This window comes from Saccopteryx bilineata, chromosome 5 (genome assembly GCF_036850765.1).
Source record: "Saccopteryx bilineata isolate mSacBil1 chromosome 5, mSacBil1_pri_phased_curated, whole genome shotgun sequence".
Classification (NCBI taxonomy): Eukaryota; Metazoa; Chordata; class Mammalia; order Chiroptera; family Emballonuridae; genus Saccopteryx; species Saccopteryx bilineata.
In genome coordinates, this window is record NC_089494.1 from 226,520,712 (window position 1) to 226,546,529 (window position 25,818).

Below are 25,818 nucleotides of genomic sequence, written 5' to 3' on the forward strand. Positions count from 1 at the left end.
AAACACATTCATGGCCCTGGCTGGTTGGCTTAGTGGTAGAGTGTTGGCCCGGTGTATAGTTGTCCCAGGTTTGATTCCTGGTCAGGGCACTCAGAAGTGACCCTTTGCTTCTCCACCTCTCCCTCTTCCAGTTTTCTCTCTCTCTCTCTTCCCCTCCCACAGCCATGGCTCAATTGGTTCTAGTGCATTGGTTCCCATGCTGAGGATGGCTTTGTGCAGCTTTTGCCTTAGGTGATAAAAATAGCTTGGTTGCTGAGCATGGCCAGAGATGGGCAAAGAATCGCCCTGTAGGGGGCTTGCCAAGTGGATCCTGGTCAGGGCGCATGTGTGAATCTGTCTCTCTGTCTCCCCTCCTCTCACTTAAAAACAAACAAATAAACAAAAAAATACATTTGCTTTCAGGCAAGGATCTAACCGTACATCACCCTCCATTGAGGGATGTCCTATCAGCAGTTCTAAGGAAAATGGCTCCCTTCTCAAAAAGGGTTTACTATCCTCCTCGCATCATTACCTACTTTTTCTTTCACCGATTCTTCAAATATTTCTTTTTTTAATCTTATTTTTATTCATTTTAATGCAGCGACATTGATAAATCAGGGTACATATGTTCGGAGAAAACATCTCCAGATTATTCTGACATTTGATTATGTTGCATACCCCTCACCCAAAGTCAGATTGTCTTCCATCACCTTCTATCTGGTTTTCTTTGTGCCCCTCCCCTACCCTCACCCCCTCTCTCTCCTTCCTCGCCCCCTCCCCACCCCCTGTTACCATCACACATTCTTGTCCATGTCTCTGAGTCTCATTTTTATGTCCCATCTATGTATAGATTCATATAGTTCTTAGTTTTTTTCTGATTTACTTATTTCACTCCGTATAATGTTATCAAGGTCCATCCATGTTGTTGTAAATGATCCGATGTCATCATTTCTTATGGCTGAGTAGTATTCCATAGTATATATGTACCAAAGCTTTTTAATCCACTGGTCCACTGACGGACACTTGGGCTGTTTCCAGATCTTCGCTATTGTGAACAATGCTGCCATAAATCTTCAAATATTTCTTGAGCACGTATTCTATGGTGCTGCTGCTCTCTGCTTCTGATACCATATATCTTGGGCCCAAGGCATTTCCTGCCTTTGTAAAAGTCACAGTTTTGGTAATTGTTCCAGTGCCTGTCCTGGATACACTAGAGGTTTTCCCTGGTACTTGGATTAATATGAAAATAAGGTAACTCAGGTTTAATTGAATGTGTTATGACTTACTTGATGGAACTAAGGAAAATTACAAGCACAAAAAATTTAAATTACTTAAAGAAGGACAAAGTAATTCCCTAAATTAATTTATGTATCATTTATTAACTGTCATGAAACTCTTGTTAATTAAAGAGTGGTAAAGTTAAATAAATAGGTGGATAATTTCCTAAAGGAGATGAAATTGTCATTTAAACATCAGTTTTAATTGGTTTAATAGATACATACAGCACTGTGTAATTCAGCCAGGATTTAGAACTACAGAATGATGAAAGCCTTCATATAGGTAGAGCATTCTGGGAGCAGGCAATAGTGATGATTATTTTCTAGAGAATGTATTTTATTATACTGTTTTAGTGGTTATTAACTTTTCTTGGTTAAGAATTTAATATAAATAAATCAACTAATGTTTACTGAGTATCTTTTTTATGCCAGACATTTAGGCATTGGAGCTAAGGATTTATGTGAGCAAAAATAGTTCCTTTTGAGAATTTGGTATAAACTGGGAGCTCCTTCCAACAGAAAAAAATAAAATGTACACATGCATATTCATACTAGTTTCTGCACACAAACTCTCCGGAGGTACACAGGCCCCTAAATTCATCCACGACAGCCCATAGGTCTGAGAACTTAATTGCAGGGCTAAAGCTTTCCATCTTTGAAGTTATCCAAGCAAGGAATGATGTGTGTGTTTTAGAACTGGTCACTTAACCTCCCTAGGCTTCCATTTTTTTATTTTTTTATTTTTATTTTTTGTATTTTTCTGAAGCTGGAAACGGGGAGAGATAGTCAGACAGACTCCCGCATGCGCCCGACCGGGATCCACCCGGCATGCCCACCAGGGGGTGACGCTCTGCCCACCAGGGGGCGATGTTCTGCCCCTCCGGGGCGTCGCTCTGTTGTGACCAGAGCCACTCTAGTGCCTGGGGGAGAGGCCAAGGAGCCACCCCCAGCGCCTGGGCCATCTTTGCTCCAATGGAGCCTCGGCTGCGGGAGGAGAAGAGAGAGACAGAGAGAAAGGAGAGGGGGAGGGGTGGAGAAGCAGATGGGTGCATCTCCTGTGTGCCCTGGCCGGGAATTGAACCCAGGACCTCTGCACACCAGGCTGACGCTCTACCACTGAGCCAACCGGCCAGGGCCTGGCTTCCATTTTTTTGTGTGTATTAAGTAAGGGTAGGAGATGGAAGTTTTTTGTTTCTAAAAATCTTTTGAGTCTGTGAACAGGTATTATAAATTTGCTTGTCTATTTGTGTCATCTGTCCCTCCATTACTCATCTATTTGTGTGTGGATAGAAAAGAATAGCATAAAACAGAGCGTAACAAAATGGAATAGAAATGAAAGAACCCTTGGGAATATAGAGATTATATCAGCTGCATCAGAAGAGACAGTGTCCATCCAGATGTCCCCATGCTGAGTGTCAGAACTGGGACTTGACTTTGAATGTCCTGATCTCTAGCCCACAACCCTTCCCACAGAGCCACAGCATGTATGAGGCTTTATTCCTCATTAATGCCCACTATGTGGTTAGATACTTTAGATAAATAACTATCTCTTTAAATTGATGTTGAATCTCAGGTGTTTGCTTGTTGAATTCAGATATTTATCTTTAAATGGACATGTTAGTAATGATAATATTTTATTAATTTGGTTCCTTGTTATGAAAGACACTTAGGAAATTCTAGGATATTTGGGAAATCTATAAAGTTTCACTAGGGGTGATGATCCTAGAGTTAGGGTTGACTTGTGTTCCCCCAAAATTTGCACACTGAAGTCCTAACCCCCAGTACCGCAGAATGTGACCTTATTTGAAAATAGGCTGTTGCAGATGTAATTATTTAAGATGAGGTCATTAGACTGGGTCCTAATCCAGTATGACTGTTTTCCTTAGAAAAGGGGAAATTTGGACACACCCAGGGAGAAAGCCAAGTGATGATAAAGGCAGAGTTCAAGGTGATGCTTTTACAAGCCAGGGGACACAGACCATGAGACACAGAGAGAGGCTTGGAGCAGATTCTCAAGGCCCTTAGAAGCAACAGTCCTGCTGAACACTTGATTTGGGGCTGTCAGCCTCAAGAATTGTGAGACAAATTTCCACTGTTTAAGCCACTCAGTTTGCGGTACTTTGTTAAGAGCAGCCCTAACAATCCAGTATACCTAGGAAGGTCGCAGGATCTCTCTGGACTTTGTTTTACTCATCCGTCAAGTGGAAGGTGAACCAGACAGACAAATCATTTTCAGAGGGTGCTGGGAGCCCTTAGGGGCACGTGTGTGTGTTTCTTGTGATAAAAGAAAACCGTGAAGTAAAAGATTTAGGTATGTGTATGTGTCTGTTTGTCCAGGACTCCTCCTGCTCCCTCTTCCTCTGTACCAGATGCTTCCCCCAAACGGGTTATCTCTGTCTGTTTTGCTGGTAGGGAAAGATCTCCAATATATTATGTGGGAGAAGCAAAATAAGCAGCAGTGCATGTGGGGTGCTTCCTTCCCTTTGAGTTATAAAAGGAAGTAATCACCAGTAACAGCTGTTGGTGAGGATGTGGAGAAATTGGAACTCACATACATAGTTAGTGGGAAAGAAACATGATGTAACCCCATTGGAAGGTAGTTGGCAGTTTCTCAAAACTATGAGACAGTTATCACGTGACCCAGCAATTCCCAGTATATCCCACGGGAATAAAAACTTACATATGGCTGGGCTGTTCATGGCAGTGTTACTCATATTAGCCAAAAAGAGTGAAAACAACCCAAATGTCTATCAACTGGCAAATACATAAAATATGTTTAAAACTCCATTAATATAATTAATAATTAAATTAATAAAAATTTATTTTATATTCATAAAATGAAATATTCAACCACAGAAAGGAATGATGTGCTGACACATACTATAACATTATTGTTTGATTCCATGTATGTGAAATGTCCAGAGTAAGCAAATCTACAGAGTCAGAAAGTAGGTTAATGTTTGCCCAGGGATAGAAGAATGGGAGTTGGGGGTATGATACCTAATGGGCATTAGCATTTTATTTGGAGTAATTGAAAAGTCCTTTGATTACCTAGTGTGATGGTTGTACAACCTAAAACCTATTAAAATACACTAAAATCACATAATTGAACCCTTTAAATGTAAATTTTATGGTATATGACTTATGTTTCAATTAAAATATCCTCTGAGAAGAGAATAAAAGTTTTTTAAATGGGGGCAAATAATTTATAATTTCTTGATTATGCACAAAGACATTCTATAAGGAGACATGTAACACTTATAAATGGTTACCTGGATTGGGAGATGGCTTCTGAGAGAGTAGCAACTAAGCAGATGGGAGAAAGGGAGACACAGGAGAGAAAGAAAGGAAGAGAGAGAGACTTTAAAAGGCCACATAATTTAATATTTAATATTATAGATACATCTTAATGTTTTATAATTTTGTATTAAAATTGGAGCCATGTAAACATCTTTTCAAAGATTAAATAAGGTTAAAATTAATTAAAACTAAGTATTCTTTATTAGCATTTACTATTATAGTTAGTTGAGTAAGTTTTAACCCCTGGATATGAGAGATTGAGTACACATATTTAGCTTTTGCTTTTAGGACATTTGGTTAATTTATCATTAGGAAACATATTGTTGGATCCCCTTTGAACCTGGTTATAATGTTTGATTACCCATCCTGGACAACTCTTTCTCTTTTTGGTGCAATTCTTATTTTCCCAGGACTGTTTAGTTTACTTCAGGTTCTCTGTGTTTGTTCTTCAATGCATACATGAATAGAAGTATACATTTTATGTTCATATAAGCAATCAATGTGATCAATGAAGCAAAATACCCACAAATAAGAATGTTCCTACTTAGTAAAACCTCAAAATTAGTAAAAACTAGCTTTATCTAGTTTTAACTATTTTTGGTAAATTTTTTAGTGTTTTATAAATTATAGATTGTAACCAATTGGTTGTTTATGCAATATATTTTAAAAAGTTGATTAAAAGAGAGAATAAAATAGAAACAACCAGAGTTCATTTTATATAACATGGGTAAGAAATATATTATGTAGTATTTAAGACGTGTGTGTGTGTGTGTACTGGGTCATATATAGTATGTTTCTAACTGTTGACCTTGAAAAAAAAGCTTGAAAGTCACTGTGTTCTTTTTTTTTTATTGTGGCAGAGACAGAAAGAGTCAGAGAGAGGGACAGATGGGGACAGACAGACAGGAAGGGAGAGAGATGAGAAACATAAATTCTTTGTTGCGATTCCTTAATTGTTCATTGATTGATTTCTCATATGTGCCTTGATGTGTGGGGGGGCTACAGCAGATGGAGTGACCCCTTGCTCAAGCCAGTGACCTTGGGCTCAAGCTGGTGAGCCTTGCTCAAACCAGATGAGCTCGGGCTCAAGCTGGCGACCTTGGGGTCTCGAACCTGGGTCCTCCGCATCCCAGTCCGACGCTCTGTCTACTGCGCCACCACCTGGTCAGGCTCACAGTGTTCTATTAACTCTTTTTTTTGAAGTATTGTTATGAATTTGTCTCTTTTATAGATTTCATCAATTAACCAAAATGATGAGTAATGGTTATTACTAATGTTAGTAATTACTAATTAGTATTATTCATGTTAATTTAATTAATAATTATTTTCATTGACACTTAAATTATGATAGCTGGACCTGTGGGAAGTCTTTTAAATTAGCTCCTGTGAGATCGATTAGTATTGTTCTACCAGTAGTTCTTTTTTTTTATCAGTCACAATAGACTTTCATTGTATTAATATCCCACAATTTGTTTTTCTGTTTTTCTTTGATGGACATTTGTGCTGTTTCTATTTTGAGGCTATTATTAATAAAACTGCTACCAACATTTTTCTCTCATTTTGTGGACATAGCATGTATTTCTCTTGAATATTTATGTATATGGTGGAATTCTATACCTGAGTCATAGGGCAGGCAGACATTTGCCTAAGACTATCAAAGAAATTGTCAAGCAGTTTTCAAAGTGGTTGCAAAGTTTTATACTCCCACCAGCAACATATAAGCATTCCTGCTGCTCCATATCCTTGCCAACATTAGCTAGTGTTAATTTAATCTTTTAACTTTAGCTACTCTGATGGGTTATGTGGTGGCATCTTATTGAAGCTTTAATTTGCATTTTCACAACGACTAAAGATGTGGAGTACCTCTTCAGTATGCTTTTGGAATATCTGGATATCTTCTTTTATGAAGTGACTGTTCCAGTCTTTCACTCATTTAAAAAAATTCTGTTACTGATTTGTTCTTTATTTTTTCTATTATTAGTCTGTGACTTGCCTTTTTACTTTAATAACAATGTCATCTGATGAATAAATGTTTTTAAATTTGATGATGCACTTTATTTTTTTAAGGATTAATGTCTTTTGTGTCCTGTCTAAGAAATTGTTGTTTACCCCAGAGTTTTGAATAGTAGACTACTTTTCACAGAGACAGAGGTGAGGCTGTATTTTTTTAAGGTTATGAGTTCACACTAACTTTTAAAGTTTAACTTATTCTTTCTTCTTTATTTCTGATTGAGCTCATTATTCTCTAATTTTCTCATAGTATCACCAACTAAAACTTTTGACTGCATTTAATAAACTTTTATTTGAAAAAAAAAGGTCTTGAAACTTACAAAAATACACTGGGGAACAAAATTTTTGTTGCATCCACAAAAACACTTGTTCTTACCTAATTCAAGTGTGCTGATCTCAAATCTGACATTAATTTTTCTCTGTAAGCTACAGTTTTTTTTGCAATTCAAGATTTTAGGTTTTCATCTTATTGTAAAATTTTCAACATTTAGTTTAACATAATGAAGTAGAATGTCTTCTTGGGCATCATCTTTATGAAAATATAATAATTTATATAATGCAGTAAATACAGTAAAAATATGATTGTATCAAAATTTGTCTACAATTTCAAAATAGAACATATTAAAACACTTATTTTAATCATAAAATTTGCACAAAACTTATTTAAATTCTATTCAGGCAAAAATTTGTAGCTCTTGCATTTGTGTACTTGTTGAGGACAATCTCGTTTGATGCTGCAGCAGTAGTCTGCTCATCACTAACAGCTTCAAGATTTTTGGGAAACTTATCAAGGTGACTGTTCAGGAAGTGAATCTTAATGCTGATATTACATCTGATGTCATGGAAAGCCAACAGCATCCTTTGAACCATAAGTTCATAGTTTTCTGCTTTTTTGTTGCCAAGGAAGTTCTTTGTAACTGCCACAAAAGACTGCCATGCTGCTTTCTCCTCCTTATTCATCTTCGTGCAAATTCTTCGTCACGTATGAGGGTTCAAATTTGAAGTCCATTGAATACACCTGCTTTTATCTTCTCAAAAGACAAGGCAGGAAAAGCAGAAATAATATGTTGAAAGCATTCACTTTCTCTATTCAAAGCCTGAAGCCAAGTTTGATGTGAAGTGGGGGGAAAATGATCCTGTCTCGATTAACTACAGGTTCATTCACAATATTTTGCATCTCTACTTCCAGAGCTTCACGTTTCGGCCACTCCTTCTGTGTCCAGTGTTTCTCCCGAGCTCGGTTGTCCCACAAACACAGAAAGCAAGGATACTTTGTGAAACCTCTCTGTTGTCCTAGCAGGAAATTTATCATTTTAAGATCCACATAAATGATCCAGTTATGCTCCTCATACTTCAGAAAGTTGAGGACAATTTTTATGTCATTATAATCTTCCTGCAGATGAGTTGGATAACCAGTTGGAACTGCTGCATAAACATTACCATTGTGTAGGAGAACACATTTCAGACTCCGTTTAGAGCTGTCAAGAAATAGCCACTATTCTGTTGGACTGTAAGTGGTAACACTTAGCTGGCTGAGAAGACTACTGATATCATGACTGATATCAAGAAAACAAAGTGTTTGTCTTTGGAAAAAAGGTTCACAAAAACTTGTTCATGCTTCCTGAAATGGGACACTTTAGCTCAGTGGCCCCCAAACCCCAGGCCGTGGACTGGTTCCAGTCTGTGGGCCATTTTACTGGTCCACAGAGAAAGAATAAATAACATTATTTCTGTTATTTATTAATAACATAATTAGTAAATTACATTATTTCTGTTTTATTTATATTTAAGTCTGAACGATGTTTTATTTTTTAAAAATGACCAGATTCCTTCTGTTACATCCATCTAAGACTCACTCTTGACACTTGTTTCGGTCACGTGATACATTTATCCATCCCGCCCTAAAGGCCGGTCCGTGAAAATATTTTCTGACATTAAACTGGTCCGTGGCCCAAAAAAGGTTGGGGACCACTGCTTTCGCTGACCAGTGAAGTACATTCTTTTCTTGAAGCCTAGAGGCTAATAACTCAGCTACTCTCTTTGATAGGCCCAAATCTCTTACTAAGTCATTCAATTCGGGTTGGCTAAACTGCTGAGGGATTAATGACTGCTAAACATCAGAAGAAGACCCTTCAGATTCTACAACCATTTCCTTATGCATCTTATAAAAATACACTTGATCACCATGTTCACTTTCTTTGTCCTTAGAAGAAATAAAACCATTGAAAACTGGAACCGGGAGTGTCTCAGAGTGTGGGATAGGTTGTATTGCTGAAGGAATATTAGGATATGCAATTATATGCTGTTTTTCCTTGCCAATGCCCTTTGTATGGATCAGACAGAAATAACAGTCTCTGCTGTGGTCCTTAGGTTCATGCCAAACCATGGGAATACCAAAAGGCATTCCTTTGCATTTTTTTTTTTGTCCAGCCACGAAGCATTTCCTCACAATTCTGACACACAATATGAGGATCCAAATTCTTGTTTTGATTGCCAAGGGGAACTTGAAAATAGGCAATATATGTACGTGTCACAAATGATGAAATATTGCGCCTTTGACGTTGAAGTGTATAACAGCCACATATATAACAGAAGGTGTCAGGACTATTCTTACATTTACACCTACTCGAAGAAGCCATAATTCAATCTTAAAACAAAATAAGAGGGTGTTTTTATAAGATAATAATTTTGTACATTTAAAAACAACTACAATTATGTAAAAGTGATGTTTGTAAAACATTAATTGCCTTGTGGTTATGTTCAATCCAAGAGCCGTTGCCCTTTAACTCCAATTTAAAAACCAATGCATGTCATTAACTATAACAAAAAGAAATTAAAATTGCATAAAAACTAGAGCATGCACCAAAAAATGGATTTCATATTTGGAATCAGCGATGCAGAAATATATAGAAACAGTTCTAAAACCTCATGCAACAGAAAATGAAAAAAAATTTGTTCCTCAGTGATATATATGAACCCCCCCCCCCCCCGCCAGACTACATGTTATTTAAAGTCAATATTATCATCTCTTATGATTCCCTGTATGAGAATAATCTAAGCAAGATTGCTTGTTAGGGACAATTCTAGGTTTCGTGGGACCTAATGCTTATGGGATCACTTTTTTGAGGGGAGGATCACTTTAAAGAAAAGTGATTTCAGGCCCTGGCCGGTTGGCTCAGCGGTAGAGCGTCAGCCTGGCGTGTAGGAGTCCCAGGTTTGATTCCCGGCCAGGGCACACAGGAGAAGCGCCCATCTGCTTCTCCACCCCTCCCCCTCTCCTTCCTCTCTGTCTCTCTCTTCCCCTCCCGCAGCCAAGGCTCCATTGGAGCAAAGATGGCCCGGGCACTGAGGATGGCTCTGTGGCCTCTGCCTCAGGTGCTAGAATGGCTCTGGATGCAACAGAGTGACGCCCCAGAGGGGCAGAGCATCGCCCCTTGGTGGGCATGCCGGGTGGATCCCGCTCGGGCGCATGTGGGAGTCTGTCTGACTGCCTCCCCGTTTCCAGCTTCGGAAAAATGAAAAAAAAAAGAAAAGTGATTTCATCTGGAGCCATTTCATCTGAATTCGCTGCATTTCAAGATGCATCAGATATGCCAAGTTGTGATCTGATGTGTTGAGATGCATAGATATGCAAGTTTTCTCTCAGAAGCACACACTGTGTTGCTGTAAATTTATACTTATAGAAATTGTGAAATTTTTTATTTTGTAGGAGTCCCATAAAAAAATACATGTGACATGTTTATAATTGTATACATTGCAATATAGAGCTTATTATTTTTTTTTTATTTTAGTGAGAGGAGGGGCGGCAGAGAGACAGACTCCCGCAAGCACCCCTACTGGGATCCACCCAGCAAGCCCACTAGGGGGCGATGCTCTGCCCATCTGGAGCTGTTGCTCCATTGCTCAGGACTGGAGGCCATTTTCTTAGTATCTGAGGCAGAGGCCACAGAGCCATCCTCAGCACCTGGGGCCAATTTTGCTTGAACCAATTGAGCCATGGCTGCAGGAGGGGGAGAGAGAGAGAGAGAGAGAAAAAGAGAGAGAGAGAGAGAGAGAGAGAGAGAGAGAAAGAGAGAGAGAGAGATGAGGGATGGAAAAACAGATGGTCACTTCTCCTGTGTGCCCTGACCAGGACTCGAACCTGGGACATCCACACCCTGGACCGATGCTCTACAACTGAGCCAATGGGCCAGGGCATGTATAGAGCTTATTTTTGACAAAACAGAAATTTCATTTTGGTTAGGAGACAGTGAGGTCAAATCTTCCACTTACCATTTCACGTGTCTGATTGTTGGAAGAATTCTCCATAGATCAGCTTCTGGCTCTGTCTCTCTCCATGGTCATAACATAATATAGCCAGTATCCCTCATCTTCATATTATGATGCCAGATGAGTCACTGAATTGGCACTTGAAGTACTTGTGGAAGAAAGTGTATCCTAGGATACACTACATCCCACTACCTACAAGCTAATGGTGTCTCCAACTCAACTTCCCCTTACCAGGATCTTCAAATACTTCTGGCCACTCCAGTGCCATCCAACAAGATAGAAAAATATGATGGAGGGAAAGTAGTAGTAGAAAGAAAGAAGCTATCTTAAACAATTGTAATTAAAATATGTAACTTTTGCAAAATTGACAGAAATGTAAGTACATGTGGCTATGCTCCGGGAGCCTCTCCTAGACCTTGGAAGGGGCCTGTGCAGGAGAGGGGCTTTAAAGCTGACGGCTCATTATTTCCCAGTAAATCTGCCTCTGCTGGGCATTATTTACTCCGTGGCATAATTCACATGCATAAAGTGAAAAGATTTTTAGAACAGTTATAATTTTCGTAAGCATGAACAATTATAATTTTTAGAACAATTATATTTTTTCGTTAAAAACATGAGTATTGCTATAAATTATTGGAGAGTATGCTTAAATATGTTATAAAGTATACTGACTATTTTAAGTTTCACTTTTCATATAGTGAGTCAGAAATTTGGGATTCTGAGGAACGAGCTCTTGAGTAGGTAAATTAATTTAACCAGACTTTTTAAGTTGATAAAAACAATACATCTTCTTTGTACATCCTAAATGTATAATAATGTTTACATGTGACTTTCAGTTTACTCCTTTTAATTAAATAAAATCATTTATGCACCAAGATCATCGCCTGTCATGGAGAAAAATGTTGATTATGTTAGTTGCATCCCCTTATCTTCTGATTAAATTGAACAAAGATATCAGTTGTGTATTATTGTGCCCAAAGTTATGCTAGCTTGTCTAATTAAGAAATATATTTTTTATTTATTTAAGATATAATAATTCACAATTTGAAAAAACCTCTAAGGAGTAGCATTCAGTCTAACAAATGCAGATTTAAGTTTCAAGCTATAACAGGCAGGAATTAAAAATATATATACACACACACACACACATACACACACACACAATATTGTCTTTATCCTTGAGGGGTTTACAGCTTTGCTGCTACAATTTGAGAGTAAACTGTATGTAAATAAGTGCTCTGTTGTCTTATGAACAGGGTAGGTAGGTAGCCAGTTAGGGAAGGGCAGTAACGTGACCTGGAGTGGTCTGATAGAATGAAAACTGAACCTTAACGAAAGGAAAAGGTTTGGAAAGGCAGTGATAAAAAGAGAGCCTCCTGGGAGAGTAAGTGCTTTTCTCATTCACAAGGAGAGCATGTAGTTTTTAAAAGTATTTTGAAATTTACCATACAGATTGTGGCATTGACTAATGCTTTGTTAGGCTGGTTATAAAACTATCCCATAAGAGGTGTTTTGCTTAAGTTGTGTTCCAAATCTTTAGAAATTCAGAGGACTCAGAATAAGGAAAACAGTCTTGAAAAAGAAGAACAAAGTTGGTTAAGGTTGTACTTAAGCCAGCCTTTAACTTCGCGGTTGAATGTGTGCATGTGTGGAGGCGGCTGTACAATTTAGAGTCTACTTTGTTGTCGTACCTTTTCAGCCAGGAGCTAGAGGATTACAGGTTCCTTCTCTGATGGCCCCTCAGAGGTGTTGGGGAAATATAATTAAAAACAAAGTCTCCAACCCAGAGAACTTCTCCACAGAGATAGTAAAGAAAACAGTGTTATTACTAAATAAACATTAAGCCAGAATATGATGTGCCTCAGAACAACCCATTAAGTTAAGAGATTGCACAGCCAGAAAAAAATACCCCCCCTTTCTATTGCCAAGCAGACACAAACCACTGCATACGTGTTTTCAGTATTCATTGACAGGTCTCCCTTCTTTCTTCCATCTTCTTTGTTTCCATTTCAGAAGATACCAGTAAGTATCCTCAAACTAGTTTAAACTTCCTAAAACAATCTGTTTCAGTTTGGGGAGATCAGAGAAGTTTCCAACAGAAGAGATGATAGGCACCACCCTGCCTGCTGAGAATTTCTGCAGGTTCGTGTCACAGTAACAGCATCTTGGACTTGAAGTCTGACTTGTGGATCACAGTCAACTTGTTAGAGATCTTGTTCAAAGGATAAGCATCCCATGATATGAGTCCACCTTTTGATATTAAAAAGAACCTTTCAGTTAGAATTGATCATTTATCAGCTGCATCTGGACATGCAAGCTACATGTGGGACAGGTTGTTTTTACTTAATCAGTTGAGATGCAGCAAATCTGTGAACCTCAAGCATCAGAATCCCACCCTCTTTGTATGTGAGGCTAAAATGCAAATTCCTTGACTTCACCCCAGACCTACTGAATCAGAATTTGGTGGAAAGAGATGGTGCTCATTGATCTGCAAGTTTCATAAATTCTCCAGATGAGTCTTAGAACTCAGGTTTGAAAACCACCACACTAGTGAGTTGGAAATAATTAATTATCCTGCTGAAAGTGAAGAGTCAAGATAGACCAACACAACTTAGTAGGGGCGAATCTGATATCATCATGCTAAAAACAAAATGCACTTCACCAAGTCATCTGCCTTATAGTGGAGAATTCTTACAGTAACTTCATTTCAGTATCTTCCTCCCTAGTTTCTGTTTTTGAATTTATTTTTGACTTATTGTGAAAACACATGATTTGTGGTATTTCTGCTTACTTTAAGCTGCTATTTAATTTAAAAGTAATAGACAAAATCATGTGATTCCCTTATTAATGTTCCAAAAGTATATACTTACTTAGTTTAGTGTCAAATGGAGATGTAGTGTGTAAAAATTTCTCTGACTGTAAACTACTACCTCTCCTACCACACAAAACAAAAAACAATAAAAAATAAATCCCTCATACTATAAATGTTTTAAAACTTTTTTATTTAATGATCATTGTTCATACATCCCTTCAATGAATTTTAATCTATTATATAAATATTATCAACATATCTGTTTTTTCCTTTTAGCGAGAGAGAGACAGACAGACAGGAAGGAAGATAGATGAGAAGCATCAACCTATAGCTGTGACATCTCTGTTGTTCATTGATTGCTTTCTCATATGTGCCTTGACCAGGGGGCTCTAGCTGAGCCAGTGACCCCCATGGGCTCAAGCCAGTGATCATGGGGTCATGTCTATGATCCCTCACTCAAGCCAAATGAGCCCATGCTCAAGCCGGTGACCTCGGGATTTTGAACCTGGTCAGGCTATTATATCTTTAATTGTAATAAATACACAAAGCATAAAACTACCATCTTAACCATTTTTAAGTGTACAGTTCAGTAGCATTAAATGTATTTACAATATTTATCAACCAATCTTCAGAACATTTTGATCATCCCAAACTGAAACTGTCCCCATTAAACAACAACTCCCCATTTCTCCCTCCCCTCAGGCTCTGACAACCATCATTCTACTTTCTGTTTCTGTGAATTTGACTATTCTAGGCACTTCACATAAGTGGATTCATAGAGTATTTTTCTTTTCATGACTGGCTTTTTTCATTTAGTGTATTATCCTCAAGATTTTTTCATGTAGTAGCATGTATCAGATTTTTCTTTTCTTTAAGGAAATGAATAATATTTCATTATTTGTATATACATCACATTTTGTTTATCCGTTCATCCATCAATGGACACTTTGATTACTTCTACTCTTTGACTATTGTGAATAATGCTGCTATGAACATGGCTATACAAATAATATCACCACGAGACCCTGTGTTCACATTTTTTGGATGTGTAGCCATAAATGGAATTGTTGGATCACATGGTAATTCTTTTTTCCATAGTGGCTGTACCATTGTAAATTCCCATCAAGGTTGCACAAGGGTTCCGGTTTCTCCACATCCTTACTAACACCTGTTATTTTCAAAGATCATTAATACTTCGATGTATTCTTTTTAGGGATCTTCACCAGCAACATGTTTTATTGACATAAGAACTCTGGAACAAGGTGAAGTTTTTGTAAGTTTTCTTAGTTTATTGTTGCAATTTGTTTATATTTTAATTTTAATAGGTAGATTTATTTAAATAAGTACATAGAGTTACATAGAACTTGTGTTTTCTCTATCACACGTGGTTTATGACAGTGGTTTTCAACTCCCAGTCTATGGACCAGTGTTGGTCCACCAGAAATTTCATGCCGGTCCATGAAAGAGATAACCATCCTGATGTTGTATGGAGATTATAGACCCAATCATCAGGGTGGTTAGCTCTTTCATGGACTACACCAGTCTGCAGACCGGTGGTTGAAAAACACTGGTCTATAATATAACTAATTGTGACTTATATTGAATTAAAATTAAAGCAAACATTTATATAGTGATTTGCAGTTCATAATGGTCTCATGTGTTTTCTTACAATCTCATACTGATTTCCTACAGTGGTAGCCTTTCTCAAATGCAAGTCTGGTCGTTTTGCTGTAATTTAAGGGGTTTCAATAATTTCCCAAGGCCCATAGAATAAAATTAAACCTCCTCATAATGGCAAATCATCCTCTCTAGCTTTGTCTCTTGTGTCATCTTCCCCCCACCCTACATCTCAGCCAACTCACACTGCATAGAGTCTGCTGGATACCACACCATGGCATGCCTTTGAGTATTTATTATGCAGTTTCTTCTGGCTGGAACACCCTTCCCAACATCACACCCCAGATTCACTGGGAAGAATTACCCATACTTTACCATGACTTAGCTGAAGTGTCCCCTTTTCCATGGTGCCTGACCTCTCTCTCCCGCGGTGTCTGTGAGATGTCCTTCCCCTCCACCTGTCTCCAGGTAGATGTGCCCTCTCCTTTCTGCCCACTGTGGCCAGGACAGGTTTTCTTTACAGCACATGCCGCATTTACTACATTGCTTTATATTCATGTCTGTCTCTCTTTCTCGACTGTGGGCTCCTTGAGCACAGAGTCTGAGTCTAGTTTAACTCTAACATGCCTCCAGTGACTGGCACTTAGTAGGAGCTTAATAAATATATATTGAAGGGGTAAATGAATAAATGGGTGGTTGAGTGGGTGGATGGATGAATGAACAGGTAGATGGTGGTTGGGTGAGTAGATGGCTGGTTGGGGTAGGAGAGGTATTAATAATCCTACAAGATGAAAAGTGATTAAATGAACTGCCCAAGATTTTACCACAGTTATTAGGGGGCTAAAAATCAAATTCAGATATTTTATCTTAATGCTCTTTTCCTCTACACAGTTTGGCTTTCTAAATTTAAAACTATTAACATTAAAAACATTACATAAGAGGACAATAATACATGTATTTAAATGATTGAGTCTTTTTAAATAGGTGGATAAAACTAATCTGATTCGTCCAACATGTTTAATTGGGTTTCTGTTAGTTGATGCTCCTGCCTTATCTCATTTATGAAAGAGTTCATTAAAATTCAATCAAGATCCATATCATTTTCTTAATAAAGCCTTGATATTAATGTCAATATCCCAGAAATTACAAACATTTGCAAATTTTTTCTTCAAAGTCTTATCTCACAATGATTTTTTTCCTTCTTGTTTTTCCTGTGGGCATCTCAGTAGTAATGAATGTAGCAAAGACATTGAACCCAGGGATAGCGGCCTGCATTGGCTTCTTGGGGCTGTCATTCCCTATCTATGTGACTTTATCCAAGTCCCCTCACCTGTGAGCCTCATCCACTCCATAGCATTGCTGAAGATTAAGTGAGAAAATATATGCCCAGTGCCTGGCTCATATTAGGTATTCAAAACTTGTCAGTACCCTCCTTAAGTGAATTTAGTTTACTTTATAAAATATAGATTCTTGTTTTTTTCAGAATACAACTAGATCAATTCAAAGAGCAGGCCTTGTATCCCAAAGAAGACTCAGGTTTCTCAAAGACCAAGGTCACATCTGATTTATTTTTCTGAGTCTCTCACACACTTTAAATCAGTGGTCCCCAACCCCCCGGCCGCGGACCGGTACTGGTCTGTGGGCCATTTGGTACTGGTCTGCAGAGAAAGAATAAATAACTTACATTATTTCCGTTTTATTTATATTTAAGTCTGAATGATGTTTTATTTTTTAAAAATGACCAGATTCCCTCTGTTACATCTGTCTAAGACTCACTTTTTTTTTAATAATTTTATTTTTTAATGGGGTGACATCAATAAATCAGGATACATATATTCAAAGATAACATGTCCAGGTTATCTTGTCGTTCAATTATGTTGCATACCCATCACCCAAAGTCAGATTGTCCTCTGTCACCTTCTAACTAGTTTTCTTTGTGCTCCTCCCCCTTCCCCTTTCCCTCTCCCTCTCCCCCCTCCCCCCGTAACCACCACACTCTTATCAATATCTCTTAGTCTCACTTTTATGTCCCACCTACGTATGGAATAATGCAGTTCCTGGTTTTTTCTGATTTACTTATTTCACTCCATATAATGTTATCAAGATCCCACCATTTTGCGTAAATGATCCGATGTCATCATTTCTTATGGCTGAGTAGTATTCCATAGTGTATATGTGCCACATCTTCTTTATCCAGTCATCTATTGACGGGCTTTTTGGTTGTTGGTTGTTTCCATGTCCTGGCCACTGTGAACAATGCTGCAATGAACATGGGGCTGCATGTGTCTTTACATATCAATGTTTCTGAGGTTTTGGGGTATATACCCAGTAGAGGGATTGCTGGGTCATAAGGTAGTTCTATTTTCAGTTTTTTGAGGAACCACCATACTTTCTTCCATAATGGTTGTACTACTTTACATTCCCACCAACAGTGGATGAGGGTTCCTTTTTCTCCACAGCTTCTCCAACATTTGCTATTACCTGTCTTGCTAATAATAGCTAATCTAACAGGTGTGAGGTGGTATCTCATTGCAGTTTTGATTTGCATTTTTCTAATAACTAAGGAAGATGAGCATCTTTTCATATATCTGTTGGCCATTTGTATTTCTTCCTGGGAGAAGTGTCTGTTCATGTCCTCTTTCCATTTTTTTATTGGATTGTTTGTTTGTTGTTGAGTTTTATAAATTCTTTGTATATTTTGGATATTAGGCCCTTATCTGAGCAGTTGTTTGAAAATATCATTTCCCATTTAGTTGGCTGTCTGTTTATTTTGTTATCAGTTTCTCTTGCTGAGCAAAAACTTCTTAGTCTGATGTAGTCCCATTCATTAATTTTTGCCTTCATTTCTCTTGCCTGTGGAGTCAAATTCATAAAATGCTCTTTAAAACCCAGGTCCATGAGTTTAGTACCTATGTCTTCTTCTATGTACTTAATTGTTTCAGGTCTTATGTTTAGATCTTTGATTCATTTTGAGTTAATTTTAGTACAGGGGGACAAACTGTAGTCCAGTTTCATTCTTTTGCATGTGGATTTCCAGTTTTTCCAGCACCATTTATTGAAGAGGCTTTCTTTTCTCCATTGTGTGTTGTTGGCCCCTTTACCAAAAATTATTTGACTATATATATGTGGTTTTATTTCTGGACTTTCTATTCTGTTCCATTGGTCTGAGTGTCTACTTTTCTGCCAATACCATGCTGTTTTGATTGTCGTGACCCTATAATATAATTTGAAGTCAGGTATTGTAATGCCCCAGCTTCATTCTTTTTCTTTAGGATTGCTTTGGCTATTCAGGTTTTTTTTTTATAGTTCCATATAAATCTGATGATTTTTTGCTCCATTTCTTTAAAAAATCTTATTGGAATTTTGATGGGAATTGCATTAAATTTGTATATTGCTTTGGGTAATATGGCCATCTTGATTATATTTATTCTTCCTAACCAAGAACAAGGAATATTCTTTCATCTCATTATATCTTTTTCGATTTCCCTTAACAATGGTTTATAGTTTTCATTATATAAGTCCTTTACATTCTTTGTTATGTTTATTCCTAGGTATTTTTTTTGTTGTTGCAATCGTGAAGGGGATTATTCTTTTGAGTTCGTTCCCAAATGTTTCATTGTTGGCATATAGAAAGGCTATTGACTTCTGTATGTTAATTTTGTATCCTGCGACCTTACTGTATTGGTTTATTGTTTCTAGTAGTCTTTTTGTGGATTCTTTGGGGTTTTCGATGTATAGTAAGACTCACTCTTAACGCTTGTCTCGGACACGTGATAATTTTATCTCTCTCACCCTAAAGGCCGGTCCGTGAAAATATTTTCTGGCATTAAACTGGTCCGTGGCCCAAAAAAGGTTGGGGACCACTGCTTTAAATAGATAGTCCCTGGATCTAATTATTTCCATTAGGCATGTGTATAATACTTTTCAGTGACTTTTATGGATTATCATTTACTATATATACTGCTAACAAAAATAAGAGGATATTTCAAAATGAATATGAAGTGATAAAATATCCCCTAATTTTTGTGAACTGTGTTCTTAAAAAGAAGAAATGGCTTTATTTGTAGAACTCCAGGTGAGTCAGGGAAGGAAGAGGGCTGATCACGGCCTTTGCGTGTGGTCACTGTGCAGTGTCTCTATGGATGGGGCTTAGGGGAAGAATCAGAAACACAGCTCATTTGGCCTCACATTATCTGGCTTTTTACACTGACGCCATTTTTGGTGAGCTCTGGAGGAATGAGGTGGAAGATTAAATTTCATTCTTCTCAGAGCCTACTATTAGAAGTTTAATATATATTGTATTTAATTTTTTATTTTGCAAATATATAATTAAAAGAATCATTTTAAGTGTTTTTTTATGGTCTAGAGTCAGACTGGTGACTTTCAACTGATGTGCCACAAGGGGCACACCGGTGTGCTGCAAGAATTTTAAAACATGCACTACCTGACTATTTATTTAGTCAGGGGAGCTGACCTTCTTTCCCTTATTGTGTCAAATAAAAAAATGACAACAACCAACACAACAGTCTGGTGTAAATGAATAAGAATTATACCTTTTTTATTTTAATCAGATTGGCAAAAGAATGTATTTTTGGTGTGTCACAGAATTTTAGTAATTAGTTTATGTGTGCCATGAGATAAAAATGGTGGAAAATTACTGGTCTAAACAACTATTAATTTGCTCTCTTGAACAGACTATTTTGTCCTACAAGTCCCAGCTCAAGTCCTACTGTCCCCAAAAGTGCTAATCTTCATTTTTGTTGTTAGGAAAATTTCTTAAAGCTTAACAAAAATAGATTATGTGCCTTGGATAGGTTGTTTTAATTGGTGGTGTGGCTCATTCCTTATGAATATGAGTCTCAGCTTAATATATATTTATTTCGAATCCTGTAAATATTGTTTAGATTCCCATTTTATTTTACTCCTGGAGAACCATGTGTAGGTAGGTCCACTGCTACAGTAGAATTAATTTTAAAAACCCATGTTTCTGACTTGACTGTTCTTGTCTCTTGCCTCATTTAATTGATCAAGTGGTACTTTTTATTTTTAGTGATTGAGGTTCTTTTACAATTTTAGGGCTTGGCAGAAACATTGGACTATTCGTGTAATCTTCATTTATACCTGGTAAGAGCATGGCCTTTTCCCCAAAAGGTCCCTGAATCATTCTTAGAGAAGTCATACACTAAGTTTACCCGGCTGGCACACAGGGGCTCACAGACAACTGTTTCTAGCAGCATCCCACCATGCAGAAATCCAAAGAGGGGGATGACCTCATGAGAATCATAAACTTCAGGTACAGAGATACTGGAAAATTTTAAATAGCATTAAATTTTTTAAATTTGCCTTGTAATTTTATTTGGTCTCATTGTTTTTATTTTTCCCAAAAGCAAATGCCTGCCATTTTTCATGTCAGGATTTATGCCTTGTTAACTGAAACCATAAAATGACTCAGGCTTTTCTCCCACTTTTTGAGATTCACAAGTTTTGAAATAATATAAAGTAAGAGTGTTTATTCAAGGAAGTTTTTGCAGCTGCCAGCCAGAGCCTTGCCTGTAGAATCCATGCAGAATTTGCCTGCAGGGCTGTTTGGCCTGAGGCCAGCCTCCGCCTTCTTGAGCAGGCCATTGCAGTGGGACAACTCTGGAAGAAAAGTCACTTAAATAATAAGAGACTGTGTTTCCGCCATATCCAACCCAGAATATTCTGTTTTTCTCTTTCAAAATCTAAGGATTCTAATTCACTCCCATCCTGCCATAGAAACTGTGTAGGAGGCCCTAATGTCTGATACCTTGGCATCGGGCAATAGCAATTTTTAAAAGAACACAAATTGCAAAACCAAAAGAATAGCCCTGCTGAAACTTGGGAGAAATAGAAAATTTTGACTAATTGAAGAGAGAATGAAGTCAAATGTGAGAAAGTGAACAGCCTCTTGTTCACAACTCTAACCCTGGCACTTAGGGATCCATTTAAAATGTGCAAGTGTGTAGTAGAGGTCAGAGGCAGTGAACCTGGCCCAACAGAAGAGGAGGAAGATCTGGACTAGGACCAGAACAGAGACACAGAACACTATGTCTTACTGAGAGAGAGAACAGGGAGCATCAAACCCACACTAGGTGCTACCTGAAAAGTGTTAAATAATTACCTGTCTTACATATAAACTGTGCATAATTTATTCCATTTCGTGTTGGTATTTTCTTAACTAATCTTTTTATACTCCTTATACAGAATCCCTAGGTTTTGATCAGGAGGGACATCAGGACTACATGGACCCAAATGACTTTCACAGTTACTATACTGGTTCCCAGATTGGGTAGACCAGTCAGCAGCTCCTCCTGTGCACAGCACATCCACTGTAAAGCCAGTAGCCAGGGCCACCATCACAGCCTCCTGGCCCATGCAGGTTTACATTGGATTCGGACAGTTGGTATAGAAACAATGGAGCCAAGAACTGGTGGGCCATCATCTTTCATCCTAGCTTGCACCCAGCAGGCAAGTAAAACACACACTGGGCTCCAAAACCCACTCATTCAGTGCTCACAAAGCTACTGACTTATCCAAGTTTCCTAGGATCAAAGGTTTCTAGCTCACCAGACTTATTCACCTCTGTTCCCCATCTCCTTCCTTCTCCCTGCACAAACTCTGCACAAACTGGCCTCTCACTCAACACTCCACCATCTTGGCAGCTTCTCCTGGCCTCCTCCACGTGGCCTTTCTCTGCTCTCCTCTCTGCTCTCTGTTCTAATGTTAATCTCAGGAACCAAGAGAGCAAGGTCTTGTTCTGCCCCACTTTTTTTTTTTTTTTTTCCCCATTTTTTCATTTTTCTGAAGCTGGAAACGGGGAGAGACAGTCAGACAGACTCCCTCATGCGCCCGACGGGGATCCACCCGGCACGCCCACCAGGGGCGACGCTCTGCCCACCAGGGGGCGATGCTCTGCCCATCCTGGGCGTCGCCATATTGCGACCAGAGCCACTCTAGCGCCTGAGGCAGAGGCCACAGAGCCATCCCCAGCGCCTTGGCTGCGGGAGGGGAAGAGAGAGACAGAGAGGAAAGCGCAGCGGAGCGGTGGAGAAGCAAATGGGCGCTTCTCCTGTGTGCCCTGGCCGGGAATCGAACCCGGGTCCTCCGCACGCTAGGCCGACGCTCTACCGCTGAGCCAACCGGCCAGGGCCTCTGCCCCACTTTATAGTGCAGAAATCAAAACCTTTAATCCAATATACAAAATAGGGAAATCTCTAATACAAAGTCACTTATCTGAGGCATAATTGGATTGTACCACCCCACATCAAAAAGGGTGGGAAAGGCTTAGTCCGAAAACCAAGCCCCAGGCTACAGGCATCTTGCCTGCCCACAGCCCGCCCCCAACACACATTAATATCACCTAGGCAACAGCTTCCATGTGGGCAGCGCCATCTTTAACAAAGTGAGCATAATATATTTTATCTTCCCAACATCCATGTTGATTGATTAGGCCCTTGGGTGGGGTTGAGGGGCGCATTAACTCTTTCCTATCCATGTTTGACCCTCAACTACATTTTCCTCGTGAATTAAACAACAAGAAATAAGTAAACATGTTTATTCTCTCTTTTAGATTAGTGAAGGAGTGGAATGTATTTTTATTCCCCAAAGCTTGTTTCTAACAGAAGCCAGCACTGAATCCAGGGGAACTGTGTTAGAGCTGGTGGGTGCGTATCCCACAGAGGAGGCCATTAGGGCGTACCTGGTCGAGCAAAAGGTGCGGAATGAGTACAAGGCCAGAATCTTGCCTCAGTGGCTGAAGATAGGAAACCGACCTGCTGGCTCAGCTCATTTTTATTTTGAATGAAAAATCTGAAAGGAGACTGAAAAACACAGTTGGAAGTTTACTTTAATATGCACTTAGAACTGCCTCCGTAGAGGTCAGGGCATGGGGTTTACTTACTGCTTAAATTAACAATGCCACACCCTAACTTACTCAGAGCTCTAGCTGGTAACTTCCTCATACTAGAAGGCATAATAAACTTGATAAGATATATTGTTGTTTGTCCTTGAATGGTGTGTTTAAGTTGTAGTTAGTAAAGTGGTGTCATTTCACATTGGAAATTTTTCTCAACGTACTTGTTATTGATAAAAGCAGTTCATAAAACTATGACTAATACGACTTCAATAAAAGGTATAAGCATTTGTACGGCATAGTCAATGGCAAAATTTTATCAGTGGTGCTCTGTGAATGATGCAGTTTTTTTGTGTCATAAACTTTTATTTTTGGGGTATTTTTTAACTTAAAAAAAAAGTCTTAAAAATTTCAGTTCTGCCTAAGTAATGTTTCTGTGAAATGAAGTTTACAGATTTTGAAAGATTAACACAGTAAAAAAAAAGAGAAGAAAGCTCTTGATGAGAGCGTCCCATTATATGAAGCCTGCACCTCGTCCTGGTGGAGTGTGAATGGTGCTGTCATGAGCTACTTGAGTGGAAGCCAGTGGGCGCCCACCTCACAGACCTGCAGCCCACACCCGGTTTCAGCGAGGCTAGGTCCGGCATGGCGACAGTATCATACCTCCAGATTTTGGGATGTTTGTGGGTAAATAAATGCCTCAGCCTCCCAATCTTTGATGGAAGGTTTCTGAGGTGTAGCCAACACAGTTCCTCAGGGCTCCTGTGTTCGTTCCTTGTTGCTTGGAACAAATCGCTTCAAAGTTGGTAGTTTAAAATAATACACTTCTTGTTTCACAGTTTCTATAGGTTCAGGAATCAGGGAGCAGCTTGGCTGAATGGTTCTGGCCCGGAATCTCTCACAAGGCTGCAGTCACCTGAGATGTGACTGTCTGAATGATCCACTTCCAACTCCCTCGGGAGGCTGTTGGCAGGAGGCTTACCACGTCGACCCCTTTCTATGGCTCCTCGCTATATGGCTTCCCCCAGGGTGAGTGGTCGAAAAGAGAGAAGGCCAGTGCCCCAAATGGAAGTCGTCTTTTTTATGACCTAACAAAAGTGACATTCCATCACTTGTGGTGTTTTTGTCATATAGACCAACCCTGGTAGAGTGTAGGAGGACAGACACTACTCACAGGTGGCAGTAAGGGCCATCTTGGAGACTGATACCACAGATCCTCAACAGGATTAGCCCTAGGTCCCTGCAATGAGAGATCAACTGACAATGCATTCCTGGGTTGTCTTGGTCCTTTCCTCTGCCATTCTTCCCCTTTCCTCACTTCTGTTTCCTGAACTCACTTTTCCTCTGCCCAGTCCCCCCAAACTCTGACCTAAACCTAAATCTGACGCAGGCTCTCATTTCAAAGGGAACAAAAGAAGAGAAATCCTTGCCTGTAATGAAAAATATCACTCAGAATCTTCTTTGAACTTTGTTTATTGAGGAAAAAAATGGAAAAATGGCCCTACTTTAAATTTTTAACTTGTTATTTGGAAATAATTTAAAACAAAGTTGCAATAATAGTATAAAAAGCTCCCATATAACTTTACCCAGATCCACCAATTTTTAATGTTTGGCCACATTTACTTTCTTTCATTCTCAAAGGCCTAAATTGTGAACCTTAAAATATCCAGTGTCATTCCTGCTTTGCTTTTATTCTTTATCTACACTATGATTTCATTTTATTTAATATTCATTTAATTTGTGTTTTATCTTTGGGATAATCCCTTAATCCCTTTACATTTCTTTTGCTCATCTGAAATGTGAAGATAATAACATTTATGGTTTCAGGATTAATTGAGCTGTACACATGAGGCATTTGGTATAGGGCCTCACACACAGTAAGTGCTCAATAAATATTAGGCTTTTGATCATTCATTCTTTCAACAAACATTTATTGAGAAACTTGCTGTTGTTCTTATTATGTATCTTTGATGACTGGTAAGTAATTTAATCCCAGGAGGTAAGTGCTGGAAATAATAGTAAAAATTGTAATACATAGACATAGGTGACATAAAATGATATCTGAGCTTCACTTCAAAATAATTTGGAGGGGAAATAAGTAGGGGTGTAGAGGAAACAAGATTGTTGAAGCTGAGTGATGGGTACATGAAGTTTCACTATACGTGCCTCTTTTTTGTATATATTTGCAGCTTTCCATAATACAAAAATTTTTAAAAAGTACAAAGATACATACACTAAATTAGCCACTCTCAAATGACTAGTAAATATCATATTTCCTCAGCATTAGGTCATTGAATTGATTCAAAAAATAGAGTGAGACAATGAATCTTAAGATTCTGATGGTCACAGAAGTCATCTTCCTGTTAGCTTTCACCATTAATTTGACACTTTCCACAATTTTTTTTTACTATCGAGCCTTGACACAAATGTGTCCAGGTATTTGCCCACTGGCTATGATGGAACAGAAAATTATTTATATCATGCTTAGTCTATTATATCAGAGTGTCTAAGACTACATTTACAAATGTGATTCTTAAATCTACTAACCAACCTAGGCCTTAATAATAGGAACTCAAACGTTTTTGATGCAAGGCAGCCAGTCTAGTTTAAATTTGCATTATGAATGGCTATGTTCTGAGGGCTAAACAGCAAAACTTCCTTGAATTATTATCATTTTACTA

The 25,818-nt window shown here is 38.5% G+C and overlaps 1 protein-coding gene across 2 annotated transcripts in view; it reads left to right on the forward strand.

Moving 5' to 3' along the window:
- NMU (neuromedin U) overlaps positions 1–25,818 on the forward strand; it is a 174,762-nt gene that overhangs the window by 73,776 nt on the left and 75,168 nt on the right. Inside the window, exons 2-3 of one of the 2 annotated variants that reach the window (XM_066279338.1) lie at positions 20,341–20,388; positions 23,977–24,166. In XM_066279338.1, coding sequence (XP_066135435.1) covers positions 24,073–24,166 — 94 coding nt within the window. In that variant the 5' untranslated portion in view covers positions 20,341–20,388; positions 23,977–24,072. The remainder of the gene's footprint in view (positions 1–20,340; positions 20,389–23,976; positions 24,167–25,818) is intronic. The other variant, XM_066279339.1, reaches the window with a different exon arrangement.